The sequence below is a fragment of the Colius striatus genome, chromosome 17 (assembly GCF_028858725.1).
Source record: "Colius striatus isolate bColStr4 chromosome 17, bColStr4.1.hap1, whole genome shotgun sequence".
Taxonomy (NCBI): domain Eukaryota; kingdom Metazoa; phylum Chordata; class Aves; order Coliiformes; family Coliidae; genus Colius; species Colius striatus.
The window spans coordinates 5,563,520-5,587,423 of NC_084775.1; the positions used below are offsets into that span (position 1 = coordinate 5,563,520).

A 23,904-nucleotide genomic window follows, 5' to 3' on the forward strand; every position below is an offset into this window, starting at 1 on the left:
GATTGTTCAGATGCTTTTGAAAACCATACTGGAAATCTAACTTGCATCTTGATGCTCATAAATATCTTTGAAGTCTTGCTCTTAATAGAATTGAGAATTGAGCCATGGTATCTTCAGTGCTTCTGAAGATAAATGTTGCAACCTTACAGTGCTATTGATTGGTATAAAAATAAAGGCTTTATATTAAACCACTTAATGTGACAGAAAGGGGGAAAATGCAGCAATTCCTCTAATGTCTTTTAGTGCTTCTGTGTCATAGGTAATCGTATTTTTGCCTTACTGGTATTGGTTCTCTTCATTTATTTATGTTTACATAACTTTTCAGCCATGTTTGAGATGCAGGCAAACACAGCTTGTGCTGGAAATTAATATAGTCCTTGTACAAGCAAATGGTTCTGTTGTGGGTGCAATGGAGCCAGACAAAGGGAGGTATCAAACAGAGGGAAGCTAAAGGACATTTTACTGTCCAAATCAGCAAGAGCCCTGGAGACAGCAGTGGATGTGGAAGGCAGAATGCAGCTGTCTGCCTGAGGGGTTAGTGCCTGCTTTATATTTTGAAGGGCATATCAAGAAATGTCATTATCTATGATGGGCTTTGGAATTTACTTGTTCTCCATCATCGTGCATCTAGATTTGGACTCAGCCCATTGTTATTCTGCATTGCACATACCATTTTTTGCTGGACAGAAAAAAAAAGAGCTGTCATATGTATGTGCTGAATGATTTTATTTCATGAAATGGTGAGGGGAGAGGAGCAGTAAAATGCACTTCAAGCCAACATCCTGGGCAGGTGAACAGAGTATTCCTTCCACAGACCTGTTCCAGGCTTTCAGTTTTTGAAGCAGCCTTCCTTGCACGCTGAAGGCAGCAGCTACTGCCTCGAGTCCAGCTCCTTTCCTTCCTGCATGTGTTACAGGCAGAGACAGATGCAAACTTGAAATTGCTGGCCTCAGCTCCTGGATCATGTTAGCATCTTTCACTTCTTCCAGGGCAGCTGCGTTCTGCAAAACAGCAGTGTGCATGTATCTTGATATGTAACCCTAGAAGAGGGCTTCTAAATATAAGAGGAGTTTCTTTGCTGTCGTATGAAGGGGGTCAGCCAGAGGCTTAAACAACATGGGCTGAATGTTCCACCAGTTGCACAGAAAAAAAAATGCAGGGGACAATATGAAATGAAATTGTTGGTGTGCCTCCCTGCAGGCACACCCAGGAGTTTGCAGCTTGTGACTTGAACTGGCTCTTCGATTTATGTGGCTGCACTTGCAATCCCACACTGAACAGTGTGGCTCAAGGCTCCTGACGCTGTTGCTTTTCTACCTCTGTCTTTGGGTATGTGCTCACAATGTGAGCTGTGTTCTGCCTGTCAGCATGGAGATGGGCTGTATCTGATGGCTCCCACACTGTCCATCACACTCAAACAGTCCAGATGCATCTGCTGGAAAAGTGTGCAAGCATCTCTCTCTAGGCTCCTTCCCTTACCTGGGCCCTAACTTTACCTAACAGTCATTTAAGGTGTATTTTGTTACTGATTTTCATCAGTAGGGCAGAGACTGGGGGTCATCTTCCCAGTTCTTACTTTGTGTGCATTGCCTGTGCACACATGCAGAAGAGGATGCATTTAATGCATCGATGAGATTCCCCAAGGCAAGTAAGATTTATATACAGACTCTCTGGATTGAGTCAGGACCAAGCTGGTAAACCACATCCTGGTTACTTGACAGCTGTTCAGGAGCCTCTACAGATTGTTGTTTTGTTGGGGGAAGAGTCTAAATCACCCAACCTTCACTCCTGATAAAGAGGTAAGCTAAGAGGAAGTTGAATAGGAATCTACCCTGCCTTTGGAGGAAATACCTCCAGGCAAAGTCAGAGACCTCAGAAGACCTGTGCAGGATAGTCTGCTCTTCTGAGACCGAGCCCTCAGCCTTTCACAGCCAGTACCTTTGGCTGACACAATACTTGAATGTTGGCTTCTTCTTACTGTCCTCCCATCTCCAACCTCATTTTTAATTAGTAGCTCTCTGAAGGTGTGCAGTGTTACACTGGAGCAGAGGAGTTGAGAAGGGGTGCAATGGTCTAGGAGTGGTTTTTATGTGTACTAACAACTTTCCCTTTTCCAAGCACAATGGCATGTTCTGTGTGTACAGCAACAGCTGAACTGGGAGTGAGCCTCTAAGGAGGCTGCCCAGCTTCCTCTGCATCACTCCCTGGCAGCCTGGCAAAATGGGCTAAATTCAGCAGTGACCTAAAAGGAGGAGAGCATTTGGAAACAGATCACTCAGCCAACGTAAAGATGGAGGAACAAACTTGGGAGCCCAAGGCAGAGAGGAAAGTTAGAGTAAGAAATTTAACCAGAAGGTTTCTGCAGTTAATTTGTCCTGGCTTGAACTCCAGGATAAGTTCTGCTGCTGCTACCACTCAGCACACTCTCCATGGCACAGAAGCTGCAAGAAGCACTTGCTCGTGTGTCCTTTATAGCGTGACTTATGGCGTGTCTGAATTTGATCTGCCGGCTCATGACTGAGGATGGCGCTTCTGGTTCTGTCATATGTAGCTGCAGGGCTGAGTCAGCTTCCACTTTGCATGCAGTGACTTCTCTTTGGCTAAAGAAGCTTGCAGTGTGTCAAGGAAAAAGAACTTGGCGAGATACCAGCGGGTTCGTTGGGACCTTTGGTTGCACAATCTGAGACTTTAGGCTGCTGCATTTCTTTTTCAACATGGACTCTGAGGTAAGAAAAGGGGAAACCTCAGTGAGATGAAGGGATGCAGCTCAGAGCAGGCTGTGTGGTAATGGTGAGCCACGGCAGCCTCGTGTGCACATGTCTCAACCAGTGTTCAATGGGGGCTTAGTTGCCTTTTGATTTTAACCAGCTCCAGGGGATAAGCCAAACAGTGAACATGAGATCCTGGCCCAGAGCACAAGTGGCTGATGAGTGCCAGCCCTTCCTTGGGACTGGCACAAGAATTTACCTTTGACTTTTTCTGCCTGAAAGGTTGTAAGGCCATTCTTCACTCCCTTTAATCAAAGCTGCACATTCCCCTAACACAGGTCTCTCCTGACCTCAAATCTGTGGGACCTTACTTTCTCTAAAAACGAGTCAGCTGATGCAGACAGAGGGTAAGTGATGTCTCCTGGGAGGCAGAATGACTCAGTGGTAAAGTTGTCACTTCACTTGACCCCTCAGCCTGTAGAGCACTGCAAGTGCTCTGTCACTTTGACATCATCTCATGAGCCCAGAACCAAAATGCCTTAAAATTAATGTCTGGATAAGGTGCTCATTGTGAATGTTAATAGTCAAGTCAGGTCTAGTTCATGTTTTAAAGAAGATAGGTGTAAGGGGAAAAAGAGCTGACCTTTGCTTATGGTTAGTGACAGGGTAAATAACAGAGGCCACGTGGCTCTTTCTATCCTGCAGGCGTTTTACAAGCTTCTCTTTTAAAAACCTCCCATGAGCTGTGACCGTGTGTGGGCAAACTGAGTTCCAGTGCTCACAACCACCCCAGGGCCCTCTCCCCACATTCAGTGCACTTGCAGGGGGGCAGTTGCACAATGTACCAGCGAATGCATCAGGCTTACAAGAATATTCCTTTTCTTCATGTATACAGTGAGTGCTTTTGGCCCTTGGGGTGCACATGAGGAGGAGAGATCCCCCACACACCCAGAGCTGTCATAAGCCCATCTCAGCTTTCTAAACTGGAGTTTGGTTTGAGTTTTCACGGTTGTGATTTTCAGCAACAACTTCAGCTGTGAAACGCCACTGGCTGCTCCCTGCGAGACAGCAGCGGCAGCGGGGCTGTGCCCGCCGAGCGCTCGCGGAGAACAGAAACGCATCCCGCTGCTCCCCTGCCTGCCCTGTCCAGATCCAAACCCCGCCTGTGCTGGCGACGGGGAGAAAACAGCGCAGCAGCGGGTCCCGAGCCGCCGGGAGCAGCCCCGGAACCTGCGCCGCGCACTCGCGTTCCGCACGGGCCCGGGGCCCCGCGCTCGCCCGGCGGAAGCGGAAGCGCCTGCGGGGAGCAGCGGCGGGAGCGGGCGGTGAGTGCCCGGCGCGGGGCAGCGGGGCCGGGAGCGGGCGGTGAGTGCCCGGCGCGGGGCAGCGGGGCCGGGAGCGGGCGGTGAGTGCCCGGCGCGGGGGAGCGGGGCCGGGAGCGGGCGGTGAGTGCCCGGCGCGGGGCAGCGGGGTCGGGACCCCGCGGGGCGGCGGCGGGAGCTGCCAGGCCCGGCGTGCGGCCCCCGTGAGGCCCTCCCGCCGCCGGCGGGACCCGCGCTGCCCGGCGCTGCGAGCCGTGGGGCCACGGGGCCCGTTGGGCTCCTTCGGCCGTTCTCACGGCCCGCGCTCCGCCGCTCAAGGCGGGTACAGAGCGGCCCAAGCTGTTGCTGTTTCACGGCGCTGTTGCCGGTCGCGTTCACGCTTGTTTCACGTTGCCAGCTAAACTCAGGTACCCGAAGGCTGGGTGGCAGGAGGGTGGGGGGACACTTTTTCTGTAGCGTCCAGTGACACGACAAGGGGTAACAGGTACAAACTGGAACACAGAAGTTCCACTTAAACACAGGGAAAACTTTCTTTGGTGCTGAGGTGAGGGAGCCCTGGCCCAGGCTGCCCAGTGGAGGCTCCTTTCCGAGAGGTTTCCAACCCCACCTGGACACGTTCCTGTGCCCCCTGATGGAGGGGAACCTGCTTTAGAAGGGGCTGGGCTGGAGCAGCTCTGCAGGGCCCTTCCAGCCCCCAGCATTCGGGGATTTATGATATTATTCAGTTGTTTGCTGAAGTTACAAATGCTGAGGCTGGTTTGAGGTTGGGACTGAGCTGAGATCTGTACAGCTGGGCAGTAGCTGGGGTTGTGCTTACAGAGAACAGGGCCATGTCCTGTGCTTGGACCCATGTTCCCCTGCTGCTCTGCAGGGCCCTGTGTGTGTGGTTCCACATGACCCTGTGGCCACTACCAAGTTACTGCTCTTCACTTATAAAGAATCTTTCCAGTCTCATCCCATCTGCCTGCGGAGCAGGAAGAAGTGGTGTGCTTCTGTGACTCCAGGTTCCTCCTCTCCCAGGAAGTATCAGGACTGAGGGAGCCTCTCATGGAGCACCCACTGTCTGTGTGAGCCTGGGCAGCCCCTGTGAGCTCCTCAGGAGCTGCCACCTCAGCTGACCTCGTGTTTGCTACTGAAGTCCCGTTGCTAGAAGGCTGCTTTTGAAGCTTCTTCAGCCGAGTTGGTAGAATGTTGTAGGTGTGGGCATTCAGGTGAGAGAACAGGCAGAATGTCAGAGTGCTGCAGTGACAGAGAGCTGCTCAGCTTTTAGCATGGCTGTGTCCTGCAGCCATCCCAGGGCACTGCACGGGGGCACAGTATCCAAAGCAGCCTGAGGTTGTCACTGAGCGTCATTCCGAGGGGGATGTGATGTCAAGGGGCCGTCATTGTGGGTTAATCACATTCCTCAGACTCTTCAGCTCAGAAGCAGAGCCCAGGGGTCTCCTTGCTGGTGGTGTGGTGCCAACCTGCCTTTTCCTGCCCTGCCAGGTGCTTCGCCATGGGGAACACGAGCAGCGAGCGGGCTGGGCTGGAGCGGCACGGGCACAAGGCTGCGCGGGGGGACAGCGCGGGGCCCGGCGGCGCTGCCAAGGACGGGGACAGGCCCAAGATCCTGATGGACAGCCCCGAGGATGCAGACCTGTTCCAGCCAGAGGAAATGAAGGTAGTGCTGTTCTGCTCCTGGCTGCTGCCCTGCTGCCTCAGGACGCTGCCTCAGCGGGTGCTCTCCTTGCTTCACACACACAACTATCTCTTTGCTTCCCATGCTGAGGGGAGGTGCTGCCTCAATGTTGAGGCAGATACAATGAGAGGAACGTTGTGATTCCAGCAAGAATTAATTGTAGCTAATCTGAAATGTAACTGTCTCACAGTGCAGTGCCTCAGCTTCCTCTGGAGCCTCAATGCTCCTGCAGTTACCAGTGACATTTACCTGGGATTTTGCTTAGTTTGAGATGGATTGTTAGAAACCTCTTGCTGTGTCTCACTTTCCCTAAGAATGACTCACAGAAAATAACACGTAGATTTGGGTTGTTGGACTGAGCTGTTTGTTATAGACAACTTATAACCCTTCTGCCAGCTACAGATTTTGTGCCTATGACAGCTGTGTGATCTGAATGCTGCTCAAGTGTGTTTCTTCTTAATCATTTTCCTTCCTTATATCTGGATTTTGAAAACTTCTATGAGCTTAAGTCATTTCTTTCTAACTAATGTAGGCTGGAGGGAGGGGGATTATTTTGCCTTCCACTCTGTCTGCAACCTTGGAAGGCTTTAACACCCTTACACAAGTTGTGCAAATGAGCTTGTGAACAGCATCTGGAAATGCCCAGTTTCTGACCTCCATCTGACAAAAACTACTTGTGGGCTTGTAGCTTAGCTATCTGAGCACAGAGGTGCTGTCAGTAGCATATGGATTGTCTTAAGTGTTGGGAAAGAATTCCTGGTGATGCATTCCTTGTGTTGCAGGCTCCACTGGAGAAAGAGGAATTCCTGGCTTGGCAACAGGATCTGGAAGTGAGTGATAAAACCCCCACTCAAGCTCGACCAACAGTCTTTCGCTGGACTGGAGGAGGAAAAGAAGTTTATTTATCTGGGTCCTTCAACAACTGGAGTAAAATTCCTCTGACAAGGAGGTAAGAAGCTGCCCATCAGTGCTGTCCCTGGGGCCAGGGAGTGCTCAGTGCAGTGAGAAAGGTGCTCAGCTGACAGATCAGTGTTGTGCTTGGACTCTTCACTGTCCTGCTGCTCTCCTCAGGCCCTTGCTGAGAATCTGACTGATTCTTGGGTGGCCCAGAGTGATAGCTGAGCTGTGTGATGCTGTGAAGGTGTGATGTGCTCGCATGAAGGACCCAAAACAAACCCAGTGTCAAGCCCAGTGCCTGGGGCAGAGCTGGGCTGTGTGGGCTGAGGTGCAGTGTCACTGTAGTGTCACTATTTCAGCAGTGTCTCTGGCACATGGACTTTTTTTGCCACATCATTGGCTTTTGCCTTGCTCAAAGTGTCCAAGTTGTACTTGGGGATCTCTGAGCCCGAGGTACCTGCTGGTAAACAACAGCTGAGGGAATAAGGCTGTGGTAAGGTACTGAGTGCATTTTCCTGCCACAGAGCTCTGGAGCTCTGCAGAATTCTGTATTTGAGTATTTCATTTAAAGCAGTTCTGAACAATTTGTAGCTGAATGGATGGTGGAGAGTCTGAATGTAGCTGTTGATCTGAGCCCTGTTTTCTGTCAATGACATATCCATAAAAGATGGGTCTCCTGCCAGTGTCTGGCATTTCTTATCTCAGTGAGTGACTGCCTGCAGAAGTGCCTTCATTTCTTTGGAAGCTTGAGAGAGGAGCATGGTGGCCTGATGGGATAGTATGGGAGCATTGTTCTGGGCATGAACAGTGTGAAATCAATTACCAAGATGGGAGCTGGAAAAAGGGCTGTGGAACATCAGCATTGCTGGTACACTCAGTAGAAAGCCTTGGAGAGGAGAGATGGTGAATGAAGATGTGAGGGTGACTTTCCAAAAGCTGAGGGCTAATTCCTAGATGCCAGGATTGTGGATACTTGTTTTGAGTGTGCAGGGAGGTCCTGTCACAGAGGAAATGATCATTAACATCAGCCTTTGTTTGGTTCTTTAGATTGTGTGAGATGCTCTTGAAGGAGGCACTGCCTTCTGAAGCGTTTGCATGATGAGGAGGCTCGTGTTCTGTGCCTTTGCCACAGATTATAGGCTGATTTACTTTTCAGAGTACTTCAGGGCTGATTGTCTGTCTTCATTTCCAGTCACAATAACTTTGTGGCAATCCTGGACCTGCCAGAAGGAGAGCACCAGTACAAGTTCTTTGTGGACGGGCAGTGGACACACGATCCTTCAGAGGTAACGTGTCTTCAGTCCCGTCTGTATCCATGGAGGCAGCTGAAGCTGTGGAGCTGGCTGCTCTCCCTACCACAGCTGCCCCTTCAGAGGGGTTACCTGCAGAACCTGACTGCTGCAGCTGGGGAGAGAGACCAAGGTGGTGATGCCAAGGTGGTGGCATCGGACTGATGGTCTGAAAGGACAGGGGAGGCTGTAACAAACAGGGTCTCTTGGGTTTTGGTTTACAGGAGATGATGAGCTTTTCTTGTCTAGTGCCAAATTGTATTTAAAGCACTGTAGCATTGCTGACAGGCCCAAATCTCTCTCAGCTGTACTTGCTCTCTGTGCCAGAGCGTTGCTATTGCTGCTCTAGGTCTTCTCATAGTCCAGTAATTGTGCCAAACTGTGCCAGGCTTTTTCCTTCTCCTCTGTTTATACCCTGGCCTCCCTCTGCTTCAGAGTTAATCACTCTCAGCTGCTGGTCCCGGTCTTCTTGCTGTCTTGGCAAACCTGGCAGAACCTCACAGAACTTACCCTGCAGTAAATGTAGCTCTTTGAACCTTCTGCCTTGGGCTCCAGTCTGGGCTTTAGCAGTAAACCAGCAATGCCAACATTCCCTGGCCTGCCTCAGGCCTGGCTCTGAAAGGCCTGTAGAGGCCAGAGGTGAGGCTTTAGCTCTTCCTGGTGTCATTGTTAACTTAAGCCCAAGCCTGATCCTAAGCCGTTTCTGCAGCCCTTGCAGGTTCAGCTGCCATGTGTGTCCCCCTCAGGCCTATATCCTCACTTGCTCTTCCCCTAAGGCCAGTGCTGCCACGGTGAACTCTCTGTAGGTGGTAGTAGTGCATTTGAAAAGCTGTATCTCATTCTTGGTAATGCTGATGGGGCAGTTTTGAGACTTATAGTCCTGCAAGCTTTTTTATTCCGACTTTTGTATCCTGTTTCTTCCCAGCCAGTAATAACCAGCCAGCTGGGCACCATCAACAACGTCATCCAGGTGAAGAAAACGGACTTTGAAGTATTTGATGCGTTGATGGTGGACTCACAAAAGTGTTCAGACGTGTCTGGTAGGACCTTACTGGGGTTTTAAATCATGTTTTGTAGAGCTGTTAAAAGTTCCAGTAAAAATGTACCTATGAAGAGCAGATATTCTTACAGACTAAGAACAAATACTAAACATCTCTCTGGCAGAGCTGTCCAGTTCACCCCCGGGACCGTATCACCAGGAGCCCTACATGTGTAAGGCAGAGGAGCGCTTTAAGTCACCGCCTATCCTTCCCCCTCACCTCTTGCAGGTCATCCTGAATAAGGACACGGGCATTTCTGTGAGTACCTCAGGCAGTTCTGCTGCAAAATGGCCTTGAAGGCACGAGCAGATGGGGGGAAAAGTCTGGGTGCAGACAGGCGACAGGCAAGGCAAAACTCAGAGTAGCTGCCACGTTGGTAAGCTCCTGATTACGTGTGTCTGGATGGATCCAGCTGAAGTGAATTTAGTTTTCTACTTGACTCTTCTGAATTGAAAAGAAAGCTGGGTAGCTGTTGTAGTCCCAGAGACCCTCATCATCCCCTGCAACACTGCTGAGGTGTCCCACCAGAAATAACTAACTGAGGGGTGGTCTCTGATGGCGGTGACACTGCAGAGTTCCGCCCTGAGGGGTCCTGGGTTGTTCTGAAGCTTTCCAGCTGTGGGAGGACGCAGGGCCAGCAGCAGTGTGGTGTGTGGGAGGGCACAGCCAGGCACAGGCTGTTCATCACCCTCAGCCCTGATGAGTGAAGCTCTGAGCCCTGTCATTTTCCCTGTCTCCCTCTGTGTTGCAGTGTGACCCCGCTCTGCTCCCGGAGCCCAACCACGTCATGCTGAACCACCTCTACGCGCTGTCTATCAAGGTGAGAGCCCAGAGCTGCTGCCTCACGCCTGCAGCTTTCAGGTGATGCTGTAACACTCACTTGTTTCCCATCTCCTGTAGGATGGTGTGATGGTGCTCAGTGCTACACATCGCTACAAGAAGAAATACGTGACAACTTTGCTGTACAAGCCAATATGAGCAGCAGTTTGTGACCAATTCTTCTGGGCTGGTGCAGTCTTGGCAAGAACCCACTCCTAACCAAATGTACTCCTGCTCTCTGCTGTAGCAAATGGACTCTGATTTCATAGTGTTTCTGAGACTTCCAGGTTCTCCTAGATTTGCCTTATACTCTCCCAGTCCCACCTTGGAAGTTCTTGGAGCTGGCAGCTCCGTGGCAGCTAGACCAATGGCAAAGGCAGCAGTGCCTGGTGTCAGCTCAGCTGAAACCCACCGATGTAATGAGGCCGAGAAGCAGATTCAGGACCTTCAGCAGTGGGGCAGCCTGAGCAATAAAGCCAGCCCAAAGGCTAGAAAGGGTCAGGATTCTTGTGGAATCTTAACTTGAGCTCAGCACTCAGCAAAAGCAAGCCCCTCACTGCCTTTGTAACTCATCAACCACACAGTTAATTCAGCAGCACGTTCCAAATGTGTGTGGCTGGACTAAGTGTGACTATTGATGACCTTTTTGTAGGAGCCTCACGCTCAGCGACACGCTCACGGGGACTTTGCAGTAGCCTGGGGTGCACTGTTTCTGCTGGGAATAGCTCTGTAGTTTTTCTCTTTGTGAGAACTGAAATACAACTTTTCCCCTGTGGAATTTCTGGTAAAGACAATTGTTTTTAGTGGCTGGATTTTCCTGCAAATCATAAATGTGCCTGGCAGGAATCTGCTTTGTGAAACCAGTTTCTCTTGCTGTCACTCGTAAGGACTTCCTTAAGCTGGGATAGGCAGCTGTGAGGAACCTGATGGCTTCAGCTGAGGGATTAATTCTTCAGTGACAGCCTGAAGGTGACAGTCACCTCCATCCTTGTAGCCAAAGGTGGCAGTGGCTCAGCTCCCAGCTGCAGCGAGGCTGCAGGTGCCAGCCCTGGGGCTTGCACAGGCTCGGGATGAGGGGGACCCCAGGCTGCTGCTCTCCTTCCTGACAGCCTGTTCCATCCCAACACAGCATGAATGCTCAGCTCAGGGTCTGGGTGCCAGTGAGGAGTCTGAGGGGCTGAGGCTGCAGGGGCAGGGAGCTCTGCCAGCCTCAGCCCTGGTGCAATATCCTCAGCAGAGCTGGGTCTAGTGCAATGGTTTTCTCTGAAAACTCTCTCTTCATTCTGTGCTATGTGTAGTGTTTGGTAGCCTGAAACATGGACTTGCTTTTGGTTTTCAGCCTCTTTAAAAACAAATAAACCATTTTCAAGACAGGTGGGTGACTTGATCATCATCCTTCCCAGCTTTGGTAACCTCAGCTTCCTGGAGGTGGTGGGTTGTTGGTTTGGGGTGTTTTGTGTGTGTGATCAGCAGTTTTCTGCCTTGGATTGTTCAAGCTGCTGCTTCATAGATGCAGCTTGAAACACTTTGCTTGCAGGTAATGGGTTACAAGCACGAGGGAGGTGTTGGTTTGTGATGGAAAGCTTACATGAAGAATGAGTCCAGTTACTTAAAAGCTCCAGCAATTATTAGTTCCTTAGGGCCCATCACCAGCACAGGCTGGGGGTGAGCTGCTGGAGAGCAGCTGTGCAAGGAGGGACCTGTATTCAGGTCAGAGCCTATAGCCATGACTCAGGTGGCAGAGCACTCGGTACATGGGCTGCAGCTGGCAATGCCCCATTTGCTTTTGTTGCCCTAAAAAGCTTGGTTTGCCTCAGGTGTGGGGCCCAGGCCCACCTGAGGGCTTATGAAAGCCATTAATGCTGTGGTCAGCTCCACCTTTCTGTGCTTGTGGTGACTGGTGCCCACAGGCCTCAGGGCCTCCCAGCTGGGGCAGGGTGAAGTGAGGGACCCGAGGGCTTCCTGCTGCCTTAACTCCCCTCAGAGCTCCCAGGAGCCACAACCATCCTCCAGGTAAGGCCCAGCTCCCTTTCCCCTCAGCAGGAGCTGCTGAGGAGTGGTGCTTTGGGTCTGGCTGGCAGGGGGTGCTGCTTTATGTATTTTGCTGGGTTGTTTTCTGCTTGACAGGTGAATGAACTGGATTAATCACACTGTGTTCCCTTCTTGTAATGGGATGAATCAAACCCCTCCAAAGGCAAAAGCTGGTTCAAGAGCTGGTGAGGAGCTCACTGCCACTCCCCACCCCCAGCTCCTGGGCTGTGCTGTCATGTTTATTCTTGGCTGTTGCTAGGAGAGCACATTTGTTGTTATTTTTAAGGCAGAGGCAGAGACTTTTGCTACAGTAATTTCTGAGCCTCAAGTAAGCCTTTCCAGTCTGTGTCTAGGGCAGAAACACCCAGAGCTCCCTGCCCTCCCCAGCCCCTAAAGGCCCAGCTGGCAGTGGTTTGGTGCTTCTTGATAATCAAAAGGCTCAGTAAATAATATTTGTTTTTACTCCACCAGTTTCTGGATTATTTTAGTTTTGTTACAATTCTGATCATGCATCATAGGACTGCAACAATGAGCTTTAAATAAGTATTCTTTGTGCACAGTAAAAGAAAGGAACATTGAACAAGTCAGCATTTCATCAGATACATCAGATAGGAGGCACAATAGATAAATCAAGCAGCTTGGGGTGGATGGAGAGCATTCTCATGAAGAATGTCATGTAGACCAAAATGTAAGAGGAGCTATTAGGAACCCACCCCCACACCCTCCAACAAGCCCCTCCTTGGGGGAGAGGGGGTGGGTATGTGCACAGAACCAAAAAACACTGAACAGTAGGAGGACAAATTAAGTTCCTGTAGGCAGCAGTGTGAATATTAAAAACCTCTTCCTGTGAAAGAATACTTTAGACCCTGTAAAAACTGGTTCAGTTAAAAATAGATGTATTTACATTTAAGTCTGATCTAGCAAGTTTTCCCAGCAGGTGTAAGTTAAGATGTACAGTAACTGCAGGTTGTACTCACTGGGCCCGGGTTTGTGGCTGTTTAGCTGCAGCTGTTCAGCCTGAGAGCGCGGGCGGGTCGCAGCGGGGTCGGTGCCGTCTGCTTTGCCACGGCCAAGCCCAAACCTGTCATCAGATCACACCGGCGTTAATTCAGATGCTTGTTTCCAGCTCAAGCTGTGTGGGTCATTTCCCAGGGTGAGACTCGGTTGTTTTCCCAGATACTCACACGTGCCTGGCCTGTCCCCGTCCCGGCTGCAGCTGGGGGGGTGTGCAGCTCGCTGCTGCTCTACTACAGTGTTTGGCCACAGCCACCTGGTTCAGTTCCTCTGACCATGCTTTGTTTGTGTGAAGCCACTTAATGCTACTTGTTGAGGGAATGAGATCGACTAAGATGCTGAATGCTGTCAAGGTAAGCTCTGAGGCGAGCTCTGACAGCCCCTGAGGCTGGGGCAGCGGGGGGTGGCTCCGTGTTACTCCGTGCAGAAGGAAGTGGTCACTTCACCATGCCAGTCAAGATAGTTATTTGTTTTATTTGGTTATTGTTCAACAACAAAGTTCAATACTTTCGAGGTGGAGCTTTGAACTGTCCCTCTGCTTCCCTCCCTTGTCAATAATAAAAAGGTAATGAAGAAAAAATCCTGTACTTTCAGAGACCTAAAGCCTCCTCGATGCTAACAAGCTTCAACTGCAAGGTAATGTTACAATATTTCCTCATGGGAGCGCGCAGGACGGGGCTGAGGCCCCTCCAGTGTCTGCAGATGGCTGTCCACAACCACCGGGAAAACAAAAAGCCAGTGTTGAAAAACACACAGTTTACAATAAAAAAGTAGAAACCAATTCAATTCCCTTTGTTACGAATATAAAGTTTCTTGTAAGTATGTACAGTCCTTTGAGCTATTTCTATAGCAGGAAGCATTTCACGAACAAGACACAAGAGATACACTTTCAGGACTCAACAAGCCCATTGCTGAGGTCTCGAAGATCTTCCATGAGATGCAAAGAGTTAAAAGACTGATCTCAGTGACCTTTCAAAATATTCAGACCAGGAGACAAAAACTTCCAGCAAGTTTCCTGCCAAATCACCTGACCGAAAGTAACCCAACAGACAAGAGAACGGACTACGACACTCATGGAACTCGCCAAAGGACACTGACAAGGCGTTGGGATCGTGATGGGCTTCTGGGACAGGTTAGCAGGGGCTCACAAGGGACTGGCAGAAGTGTAAGAGTGGCCAAGGGAAGGTTGGATGCAGCTTTTGCTCTTTCCAATTGCAAAGAACACGGTTGTTCACTTAGGATGTTGCTATTGCAGACTGAACGGTCAAAACCTGCTTTGAAAATCATTTGCTCTCTGCTTCGTGCTCACAGCGAAAGAGAATCGAAAGCAAGGGATGGCTGGAGGGTGGCTGGGAGGGTGCTCGGTGCTGTGGGAGCTGGGGCTGGGCCCCTCGTGCAGCACAGCGAGGTCTCACTGTAGGACAAGCGCCAGCCCCAGGGCTGCTCCCTCCCTGCCACGCCGGGGTGTTGGGGAAGGGCCCGTGGTCAATGCTGAGGGGAACACAGCCTGGCTGTAACTCTTGCTATAGAATAAGGCTCATTAACTCCTCATTAACTCACCAAATTTCCAGAGTAATTAACGGTTATTTTGCATCTAAAGGTTTCAGTTAATTTACAAGTGAGGTACAATACACTACTCAGCAAAGCAACCTAAAAGGAGAGAGCAGCCAGTGATGGTGCAGCAGCATGCAGTGAACTGTCATGCAGAAGACCTGGATAAAGTCTTACACCCCAGTAGCTCACAGGTAATGCACGTTGTCTCGGGCCGGGCACGTGGGATCGTTAAAGCAGGGTTCTTCCCTCCCCTCAGAGCTGCTCTAGAGCAATTTGACTGAGAACTAAATAACTTTCAGAAGTGGCAGGTGAACAGACTAATCAGAAGTATTTTTTTTCCTTGTGTTCTGTAGAGAATAGTCAATCACATCAAGAGACTGGCTCACCTCGGCCCTTCTGTTTCCAGGCCATCAGGAACTCCCAGCACATCTCAGAACTGTGATCGAGGGGTGCTAACCACATTAAAGACCTGGGGTGGGACTCTAGTCCCCTTTAATTTCCTTGATGAACTACCAGGGACTAAAGTGAATACAAAAAGTTCATGAACTGCTTGAAAGAGTAACAGTAGTACAAAGTGCAAAAACAGGAGTGCAGGAAAGTGCAGAGAAATTAACTGAGATGCCAACAATCTTCAAAAGCATCAGGGCTCCTGCTGCGGAGCGAGCTCTGGCCCAGGAATGCTGTCTGGGAGCTGGGCAGCAGACATGGAGTGCATATACTCAGTATATTTCCTTTTTTGTTTCCTGCAGGTCAAGATGAGTAACTTTGTCTAGCTGAGACTTACACTGAAGACTGGTCCCAGACCTGGCAGGGAGACAGAAGCACAGTTACGAGTCACACATACCTTTGGGACACACGCAGGGGTGTCACCCAGCTCCTGCTCCCCCTGAGCCACTGCCAGGGGCCTGCTCGTGTCTCGGTGGCTCAGTTCTGAAACCACTGACCAAGGTAAGTACTGTCAGCGTCACTGACCACAGCAGGGTCCAGGCACTGCCCCCCTTCACATCCCAAATAACTCGATCACTTTGTATTCAGTCCTGGAGGAGTCTGGCCGGTCTCAGAGCCAGGCTGCTTCTGCCCTTACAGAACCAGCACGGGGGGAGCACGTTACACCACACCTGCTCTAATGGAAGCTGGGGGTGGGGTGTGGTGAGATGTGATTTGCCCTTACACTTTACAGCCCCTTTCCCAGAGAAGTTCTCCAGGCTCCCGCCTTACCTTATTGACTTGAGCAAGAGGAGTTCTGGCACCACTCACGGGCATTCGTCCTCGGCTGCTCTCGTCAAACAGCCTTCCAGGGGACCTTTCTCTGCGGGTGCTCAGGAGCCGTCCTGGAGATTTCTCCCTCTCGAGGGGCCGCCCCGGGGACTTGTCCCTGCGCAGCTCCGTCCGCCCCTCGCGGTACCGGTGCGGGGTGCTGGGCTCCCGGGGGTGGCTCGGGCCCTCCGGCGGCCCCGGGCTCGACGCCACCCGCTTGGTTATGTGCTCGTTGTACGTGGGGGGGCCTCTCTTGTTTGGGCTGCTGTCATTCAGAAAGAGTGGACACCAACAGCTGAGTGACACAAACCTCACGTCACGTCGGCTTTGGGCAAAAATGTCCCTTTCCCCAAACACCCAGAAGTGTCCAGGTGCCAAACCATCAGAGCTCCCTGAGCCAGGACGAAAGGCACAAAGATGTTTGGATGGCTGGGTGTTCCTTACCTCAGCCACACCAGTGCAGTGCCTTAAGGAACTGCTCCTGTGAGTCATGCCAGGACACTCCACACCCTCCTACATTTCCAGACATGCTTCCAGAGAACAATACACCAATGTTTGCTGTGGGCCCTTTGACATGCAGAACGTTCAGCAGCTCAGGGACATTGAGGCCAGGTTTGGATGAGCTGTGAGCCTCCATTCAGTGCATGGTGGCATTGCCACCCCCAGCATTTGCCCACCCGGGAACTATCATAGAATGGCAGGGGTTGGAAGGGACCTTTAGACATCATCTAGTCCACCTCCCCTGCCAAAGCAGATCCACTGCTCTGCTGAGCAGAACACAATGGTATCAGCTCCCCACGCTGCCTCCCTCAGCATGTCATTGTTTAAGAGGAAGGGGCTCTTGCTTTAGACTGGGACAGTCCGTTGATGTTTAGTGTCACAGCAATAGCTCACCAAGCTTTGAAGTCACAGTTGTATCACACCATAACATAGTTGTGGAGATTACCTCCATATCCCTACAGAGCTGATGTTTTCTTGTCTTCTGGATGTTCAAACACCAGTGACTCTCCCTGTTCCACCCCAGCACTGCAGTAGGTGGCTAACAGCAGCCCCCATCTCTAAGGATGGGCAGTTGCTTATGAGGTGCCTCAGGACTGTGCCACACTGACTCCATCGTACCTGCGTGTGGCAGAAGATCCTCTGTGGTGCTGCTCATTGTTGGTCTCCTTGACTAGATTGCCCTTACAGCAAATCACCCTTAGTTTGTCTTGGTAGGAGGAGGCCAAGTAGATAGCTCCAGATGAAATTGCAGGCCCTAGATACCGTGGGTTTGGTATCTCCAGGTGGGCTCGTGCAGGAGTTCTGGTAAAAGTGCAGGAAAAAGTCTTTAGAATGACAGCCCTGTACCTTTTCCTGGCAAGCACAGAGATTCTTGCAGCATATGCTGTTGAAAGGAATGAAAAGAGAACAACTTACCCTAGAGAAGCTCGTGCCTGTATCTCGATGACTTCAAGGGAATTGAAGTGGGTCACAAACAGATAGGGCTCCCTGTAGGCTGAAGGAGCATCACAGAGGCAGGAAAAAGCACAAAAAGTCTATTAAAAACTTCTACAAAGCAGCAGTGAGCACAGCAGATCCTCACAGCCCCTTGGGAAAACACCAAGGGCATCTATTTTCTGTAGTAAGACACTATTTCCAAGTAGGGAGAACCCAGCTTGAAGAGCTGTTGCCTTGCAACTGTATCTCAAAGAACTTATTAACAAAAGTAGCATGAAAAGGCATTAAACCCAGACTATTAACTGAACAAAATCCCATCAGGTAGCATAAAAGGCCTGAGGGAATCACAGTGACATTATATATTCTTGACTACTTCAGGAGCTTCCAAGCATCATTAATTGCAGTAGCCAGTTCAGCTGCTGCCAGACTGGGAACGTTCAGGAACCACAACTCATTTCCCTCCCGTTTTTTATACTTCAGAAGGTTTGAACTTAAATCATGGGGAAACCTCCAGAGCTTCTGGGAGAACTGGGAGAGAGAAGAGGAAATGCAAGTGCTGAGTGAAGAATAGCTGTCCCACTAGGCTGCTTCCATACCCCCAGTGACAGTCCCTCCACACCTACCAAAAGCCAAGGGCAGGCGATTCCACTTCAGGTCATCTGTCCTACTGCGCCTTCCGTAGGAGTCCACAAAGACACCAAACTCTGCCAAGGAAGAGGTCACGTTGTGAGGAGGCACCTCAATTTTATCCATTTCTTTTTGAAAGGACTAAGGCAATTGACCCTGGGCTCTTTAGCTTCTAGCTTGCCTAGCCTAGAGTGCTGTGAATTACTCTAATTGACCCTGCACTTTCAGGGGCACTTTCAGCACCAAAAGGCACTGCAATTCCAGGGCTCTCTATACCAATTAAGATAAGGTTGTTATTTAATCTACAGTTGGGAAGACTATGTGACTCCTACAGTTGCTTACCCAAAATATTGCTGAAGTCCTTTTGAAGGCTTCCTGTGCATTCCCAGGACACTATCCTAGAGGGCCAACAAAGGCAGCTATACAAAGAAATAACGGCCTCTTTGATTTCATCACAAGACTAAAAAGCTGTCTCAGCTGTCTGTATGGAAACCAGACAAGAAAGCCAAAGTCTGAAAACCCCTTAGCATTTTATCAGGATAATCAAGCACCTGTTTGCCCTTCACACTGACAGAAGCCTTTGCCCAGCAACCGACCCACAGGCACAGCAGCCCACAGCAAGCTGGCCCAAAGCACCTCAGCAGACAGCACCACTAGGTGCTGGTTTGGTGCCAATGCCCTGTGCATCTTATTGTTTAAACCTCCAGCCACAGTTCTTCCAGTGCTTTTAGATACACAGTCCTCAGTAGCTCTTCATTACCAGGCACTAGAAAATCAGCTCTCCTGTAGGACAGTACTTGGGTACCTTCAGGTATCAAAGAGAGCAGCTGTAGTGCAACTGCACAGCCATGGAAACTGTACCACTTACCATGGAAACACAGCAGATACTCCTCCCGCTGCCCTGTGGGGTTCACTTGGATGATACTGACTGGAAAACTGTTGGTGGAAGCAGCAAACACAGCAGAGGCCAAGGTGTGGTCATTTTTATCCAGAAACTCTGCAAAGAGAAAAACAGCTTCATCAGCACCAACCTCTTTTTTCCTAAACTGCTTTAGGAAATCCCCACCAAAAGGATTTGTGGAGCTCCTCAGTGCATCCCCAGGTATGTCTCCTACCCTCCAGTGTATATTGCTTCATCTCAATCTCATAGAACTTGTTTGTTCCAATGATGATGCTGTAAGTGGTCAAATGGATGCAGCTGCAAGGCTCAGAGGTTTCAATCTCCTGGAAGAGAGGAAAGTATGAACAGCCATTATTAGTTCCCCCTAACAGTTTACAGAATTTTGCTCATTCTGGAAGATCATGTATTGGCACATTTACCTCTATAAAAGGGAGAGATGGCAACCTCAAAGTGACTACCAGTCTCTCAAAAGCATGTGGAAAAGCACTCTTGCCAGAAGAAAAAGCTTTGTCTTCTTGGAAGTGAGACTTGCTTGATTCTAGACTTGCCTATCACCTCAACTCCAGGTGTTAACTGTAGTAAGAACCTCTTCCTTTTGGAAGAATACCCTGTTCTGCAATATACTCTTCTGCTCTGCAGCTCAGATTTATGGAACAGTCAGGAATGGGTCTTTACCTACAGCAGGTCACAGCCACGCCAGTGACAGCACAACATCTGTCTGGAGATGACACAAGCCCAGGATGCAGCAGTTAGCTAAGAATTATTCATTACTGCCCCAGCTCCAGAGTAGCTGTGCTGGCACAATCACTTCCCAGCCTGGAAGTCACCAGGAAGCAGGGCAACTGCTAGAAAAGCAGACAGAAGCTCCTAGGACAGCAGCAGGACTGATCCCAGTCAAGTCTCAAACTCTATAAGGCACGGAGCAAGCCCCTTGTCAGAAGGCACATCCACCACTGTCATTCTCCCAAGCAGCTCACTAGAGCTGGCAGCACTTCAGAAGGTAGCTTGATGGCTCCTTAAGCAAAAGCAAGACATATACAATCTTCCTTTAGTACAACATCACACAGACATGTTGTCCACCACAGCTCTGCAGGTCAGCCTGACACAACACACATCCCCACACCTTCTGAGGACAGGATTCCTCGCATTATTCCGAGTTTATCTGGAAATTTAGTTGGCAGAACAGAAGAGCATATTCTGGGCTTCCTGCCATCTTGTTAGGATCTAAATTCAGTTGTCTGGATTAGTGGAGATAAGGAAAACCTGCCTTCTAAATCATGCCTTTGCATGTAAGCCCTTGTCAAGGCTCCTGGCACCAGGGAGGTGACCGGCGGCACGAACACAGGACGGTGCCTGTTCAACTTCAGTGTCTCCTGCCAGCTGCTTCTTCATTGTGAGCAGGAGTTGGCATCAGCATCAATGCCTGTGGATGTTCCAGGTTTGCTGGCATCCACATTGTTTGTGCCAAGACTTTCTCCATCAAACATGTCAACTTCCAAGGAAGCCAGCATCTGAATTTCTGTGCCGACTCTGCTTCCTTACAGCCGTGCCAGTGCAGCACTTGGGGGGGACAAAAGCCTCAGTCAAGCTGGAAATTGAGCCAGTGCCTTCAAGTAACATGCAGAAGGTCACAGGGAAAGGTAGTTTCACCTGAATGTACCTTAATTTGTGAACTGGAAAGGAGCTCCTGGGTACCAGCTCCCTTGAAGGAGGGCAGTGTTAAGCTCTATTCTGATGGGAGATCCCCGTTATTGGGGGTTTTTCTGGCCATGTATGAGCCCATCAGACTTTTTCATGATGACTCACTGGACTTGGCTTTGTGAAGGATAGTGGGTTAGTGTTGGGTTAGTGTGATCTGCCTGCCACTGGCTGGCTGAAGAGCAGCAGCAGCAGCTCTGCTGTTCATCCCCACGCATGGCAGAGCGAAGCACACAGGGTTATACAGGCAGGGGAGGTGCACACACAGCCATGGCTGACCTGTGGCTTACTGCCTGGTTTGCTGGCCAGGAGAAAGGACATCAGGGTTAGGATGGAAACCAGCTGCCTGTCCTTTGGTGGTACAATACCAAATAGCTTTGGCCTCTGACTGGAACAGGAGACAAACACTGGCACCTCATTGCAGAGAAGAGAGCAGTCATTTGTTATGGATTTCTCCCAAGACAACAGAGGTGAGGGAACACTACTGGATAATTCCCAAGAAAGCCTTTTTTTGGGTGAAGAAGCAAGTGTGTGATTACAGCTGAGTCCAGTGTCTCAGAAGAAACCCCCACAGTTCTGTTTTGCATTCCTCCAACCACACCAGCTCTTATTAAAGGAAATTGCTGTCTCCTCCAGTTTCAGTCAGTGCACAGTGCCATTTGTTATCATTCTAGCTGGCAAACAAATGTTCTTATGCATGTAAAAAGGTTTGAGATATTTGTTCCAAAGCAAAGCCTTTGTGAATTCCCACAGCTGCTGAGGAATGACTAAGCTTACCTTTCTGATACAGAACTTGCTCAAGCTCTCGTTGTAGCGCAGAACCACCACTTTATTGGGCATGGCTGCACAGATACAAAGACTGTTCTCCACCTGTACAGAAGATGACAAGCATAGTTCAGGGTGATAATACAGAGGCCATTCAAATGTGAAGTGTGTGAAATGGATGCAAGTACCCCTTGCCACAAAAAGAACTTGGAAGAGATAAGCAAGTACCTTTGTGATAGGGTCTTTATTGTGAATCAGCGAGAAGCCACTTCACATTCTCAAAAACCAGTGTGAGTTTGAACTGTTCTGTGATTTGATACTTGAAAGAAGTTAATAGAACACTAGGTTTTCCACAGAAAAGATGTTTCATTAAAGGGGATAAGAAATTCAGATAGGACAGGTCTAAATTTTAACCCCTGACACTGTGATTTTAAACATCCCTTTGGAAGGACTGATGTTCAGTTTGTTAGCTGTTGTCTTGCTGTAGCTAAATGTTCCATACTAAAACTGGGAATCAATGTAAATATCAAGAGTTGGCAAGTGGCACAAACACCTAAGTAAACTTGCTAGCCTGGAAACTGTTACATGCCATTCAAGAACAAAGAGTGGATGGAATTCACTAATTCTAAAGCTGCCAGTTGAAGTCAGCTGTGAGGAGGCAGTGACACCAGGCTGTGCTGTGCTTCGTGCCATGATTACAGCTTCAGGCTCTACCCCCGTGTCATCCTCATATCAGTACTAGATCCTCCAGAATGGCTCCAGCTCAGCCCCTCCTCAGCATTTCTACTTTTCTCATTTGAATAAATAGATTTAAAACAAGAATATAGATTTGGGATTTGCTGCCAGTGAAATAAAGTTGCTGGCTTGATTCATGCTTACCCAGTGCAGTCCAAGGGTGGTCTGGGGGCACAAGGGAGCTGTGTCCTACCTTGCCAGCAGCAAAAAGGTGACATCCTTTGACAGCCTCAAAGACATTTGGTGAGACATCAGGCTGAGCTGGGAGGTGAGACTGGGCTAGAGATTGCTTCACTTTCTTTACATCAACAAGACACAGGGCTCTTTCTTCTCCTAGGAACAAAAATGGATACATTTCGTCAAGAGAAAACTCCCTATTCTGTGCAAAAGTCTGTTGTGTTACCCAAGCAGCAGCTTATCATTACAGGCTGTTACTGTGGCAACAGTCACAAGGTACCATGTAGAATTCATTCCATATTATTCCTATTAAAAGTGAAACAGAAAACTTGCAAAGACCCAGCCACACACAAGGCAGCAAATCCATGAGGAGAGCAACCATTCTCTCCGTGGATTACCGGCATTGCTAAGGTCTAGGAGATCACAGTAACAGTGGCCTCATTAGGTCACTTCACAATCAGCCAGAAAGTTTCAATTTAGCCTTCAGAACTTCTAAGTAAAAGGTGCTTCAGCCTCTCTGTGCCAACAGAGCTGGCAATGGATTCCCAAGAAGTGCCCTAATAAACTGCACTATAGGCCAAGCCCAGTTCCTCTCAGAAGCCTGGTGATACAGTACCAGCCTTCTCCTAATTTGGTGGGAGATTATCCTATTGCTTTTTTCTCTGCTACCCTGACACAAATAAAGCATGCACAGCCTAAATCTCTACAAGGGGAAAAATGCAGAAGAGAACAGGGAGAGATTTGTTTTTCGTTCCCTACAAATGTCACATAGACACTTGTTAAGTTGAGCTTTCAGCTGAAGATACGCCCTAATGCTCAGCGTGCCTACACCAGTGTAGGAAGGATTATCTCTGGAAAAAACACAGATGGGAGAGATTAAAGCTGGTGTTCCTTTCATAAGGGAATCTTAAATCATTAGTGAAGTCCCAATTTTTTTAGCTGGATTACTGTTTAGAGCAAGAGAGGTTAAGAGTTGTTATCCCTAGGCCACAGTGATCACATCATGCTCCTCAAATGGTTAGGTATGTTAAAAGGAAAGTAATGTGGTGATTTGGAAGAGATACACTCACTCACCAGCACAAAACTTTGAAAACTGAACTTAAAATGGCAGCTAACCCCTAAGCTGCAACTGGTTTTGCTTCTGGTTCCTCCCTCCCTCAGCTATGGAAACTGAGAAATTACTGTCTCGTGAAGGTTTGACTGAGCCTTCATTCACATATTCATGTCCAAGAAAGCCTCAGGCAAGACTGTGTTAACCCCAGGAATTGATTCCTGACAATACACTGATAAAAAGCCACTTGTTCTGAGAAAAGGCCATGGCCCTGGCACTGTAGTACTCCCAGCAGCACTGCAGGACAAATGGTGGCATAGTCCCCCACCTGCTATCATGAGCAGCTTCTCCAGGTCCTTGATGAGGTGAATTTGGAAGACAGCACCCATTCCTGGGATGTGTGTTAAGGAGTTCTTCAGTACATTCAGGGCATAGAGACCTTCCTCTGCACCCACCAGTACCACCTACAGTGACAAGGGGGGAAAAAAATAGCACTGCATGGGGAGAACAAAGAATGCTCCAAGGGCAAACTTGGGCAACACTGTTTAAAGAGAAAAACCAAACCAATGAACATGTATATAATTACACATATTGCCCTTAAGATCCTGTCTCCATGACTGAAGCCTCCAAGGCTCAGAAAGGCCCGAGTGAATTGCCATTACCTGGTCACTGAAGGGCATTGTGCAATTGATATCCAAACGCTCTTCACCCTCCAGCTTCAGCAGGGAGTTTCCCAGCAATTTCTGCAAATGACAAGAAGGTGCAGTTGTTGTTGAGTTAATCTTTTCTCTCTTTCTCTATTAGTACTTTAACAATGTACAGTCAACAATTCAGACAGGTAAAAAGCTTAGCACAGAGCTCCTTGGCTCAGAAAGATAATGGTTGCAGGGATACCTCCTAC

At 49.3% G+C, this 23,904-nt stretch overlaps 2 protein-coding genes across 5 annotated transcripts in view; one reads left to right on the forward strand and one right to left on the reverse strand.

Moving 5' to 3' along the window:
- The first annotated feature begins 3,997 nt into the window (after nucleotides 1-3,997).
- Nucleotides 3,998-11,125, forward strand: PRKAB1 (protein kinase AMP-activated non-catalytic subunit beta 1). 3 transcript variants are annotated; one of them, XM_062009947.1, is made up of 8 exons: nucleotides 3,998-4,033; nucleotides 5,519-5,693; nucleotides 6,494-6,660; nucleotides 7,801-7,894; nucleotides 8,823-8,937; nucleotides 9,062-9,195; nucleotides 9,689-9,757; nucleotides 9,838-11,125. In XM_062009947.1, the coding sequence occupies exons 2-8, from the start codon at nucleotides 5,529-5,531 to the stop codon at nucleotides 9,913-9,915; spliced, it is 822 nt and encodes a 273-aa protein (XP_061865931.1). In that variant the 5' UTR covers nucleotides 3,998-4,033; nucleotides 5,519-5,528; the 3' UTR covers nucleotides 9,916-11,125. The 3 variants fall into 3 exon arrangements, with proteins under 3 accessions (XP_061865931.1, XP_061865932.1, XP_061865933.1); XM_062009948.1 differs by lacking the exon at nucleotides 3,998-4,033 and adding an exon at nucleotides 4,040-4,113; XM_062009949.1 differs by lacking the exon at nucleotides 3,998-4,033 and adding an exon at nucleotides 4,080-4,153.
- Nucleotides 11,126-14,830: 3,705 nt separating this feature from the next.
- Nucleotides 14,831-23,904, reverse strand: part of CIT (citron rho-interacting serine/threonine kinase) — a 66,614-nt gene continuing 57,540 nt past the window's right edge. For both annotated transcript variants that reach the window (XM_062009711.1, XM_062009710.1), the window contains 11 exons: nucleotides 23,666-23,746; nucleotides 23,332-23,467; nucleotides 21,969-22,108; nucleotides 21,053-21,145; nucleotides 18,792-18,900; nucleotides 18,545-18,673; nucleotides 17,673-17,753; nucleotides 17,029-17,107; nucleotides 16,732-16,914; nucleotides 15,574-15,877; nucleotides 14,831-15,159 (listed from right to left, as the gene is read on the reverse strand). In XM_062009711.1, coding sequence (XP_061865695.1) covers nucleotides 15,136-15,159; nucleotides 15,574-15,877; nucleotides 16,732-16,914; nucleotides 17,029-17,107; nucleotides 17,673-17,753; nucleotides 18,545-18,673; nucleotides 18,792-18,900; nucleotides 21,053-21,145; nucleotides 21,969-22,108; nucleotides 23,332-23,467; nucleotides 23,666-23,746 — 1,359 coding nt within the window. In that variant the 3' untranslated portion in view covers nucleotides 14,831-15,135. The remainder of the gene's footprint in view (nucleotides 15,160-15,573; nucleotides 15,878-16,731; nucleotides 16,915-17,028; nucleotides 17,108-17,672; nucleotides 17,754-18,544; nucleotides 18,674-18,791; nucleotides 18,901-21,052; nucleotides 21,146-21,968; nucleotides 22,109-23,331; nucleotides 23,468-23,665; nucleotides 23,747-23,904) is intronic.

What these genes read in the sequence shown, in the direction of transcription:
- PRKAB1 (XM_062009947.1), top strand. Translation starts at nt 5,529, where the DNA reads ATGGGGAACACGAGCAGCGAGCGGGCTGGGCTGGAGCGGCACGGGCAC. An exon ending in AAAATTCCTCTGACAAGGAG is followed by an intron (nt 6,661 to 7,800) that starts GTAAGAAGCTGC and finishes CTTCATTTCCAG; the next exon opens with TCACAATAACTTTGTGGCAA. An exon ending in ATAAGGACACGGGCATTTCT is followed by an intron (nt 9,196 to 9,688) that starts GTGAGTACCTCA and finishes TCTGTGTTGCAG; the next exon opens with TGTGACCCCGCTCTGCTCCC.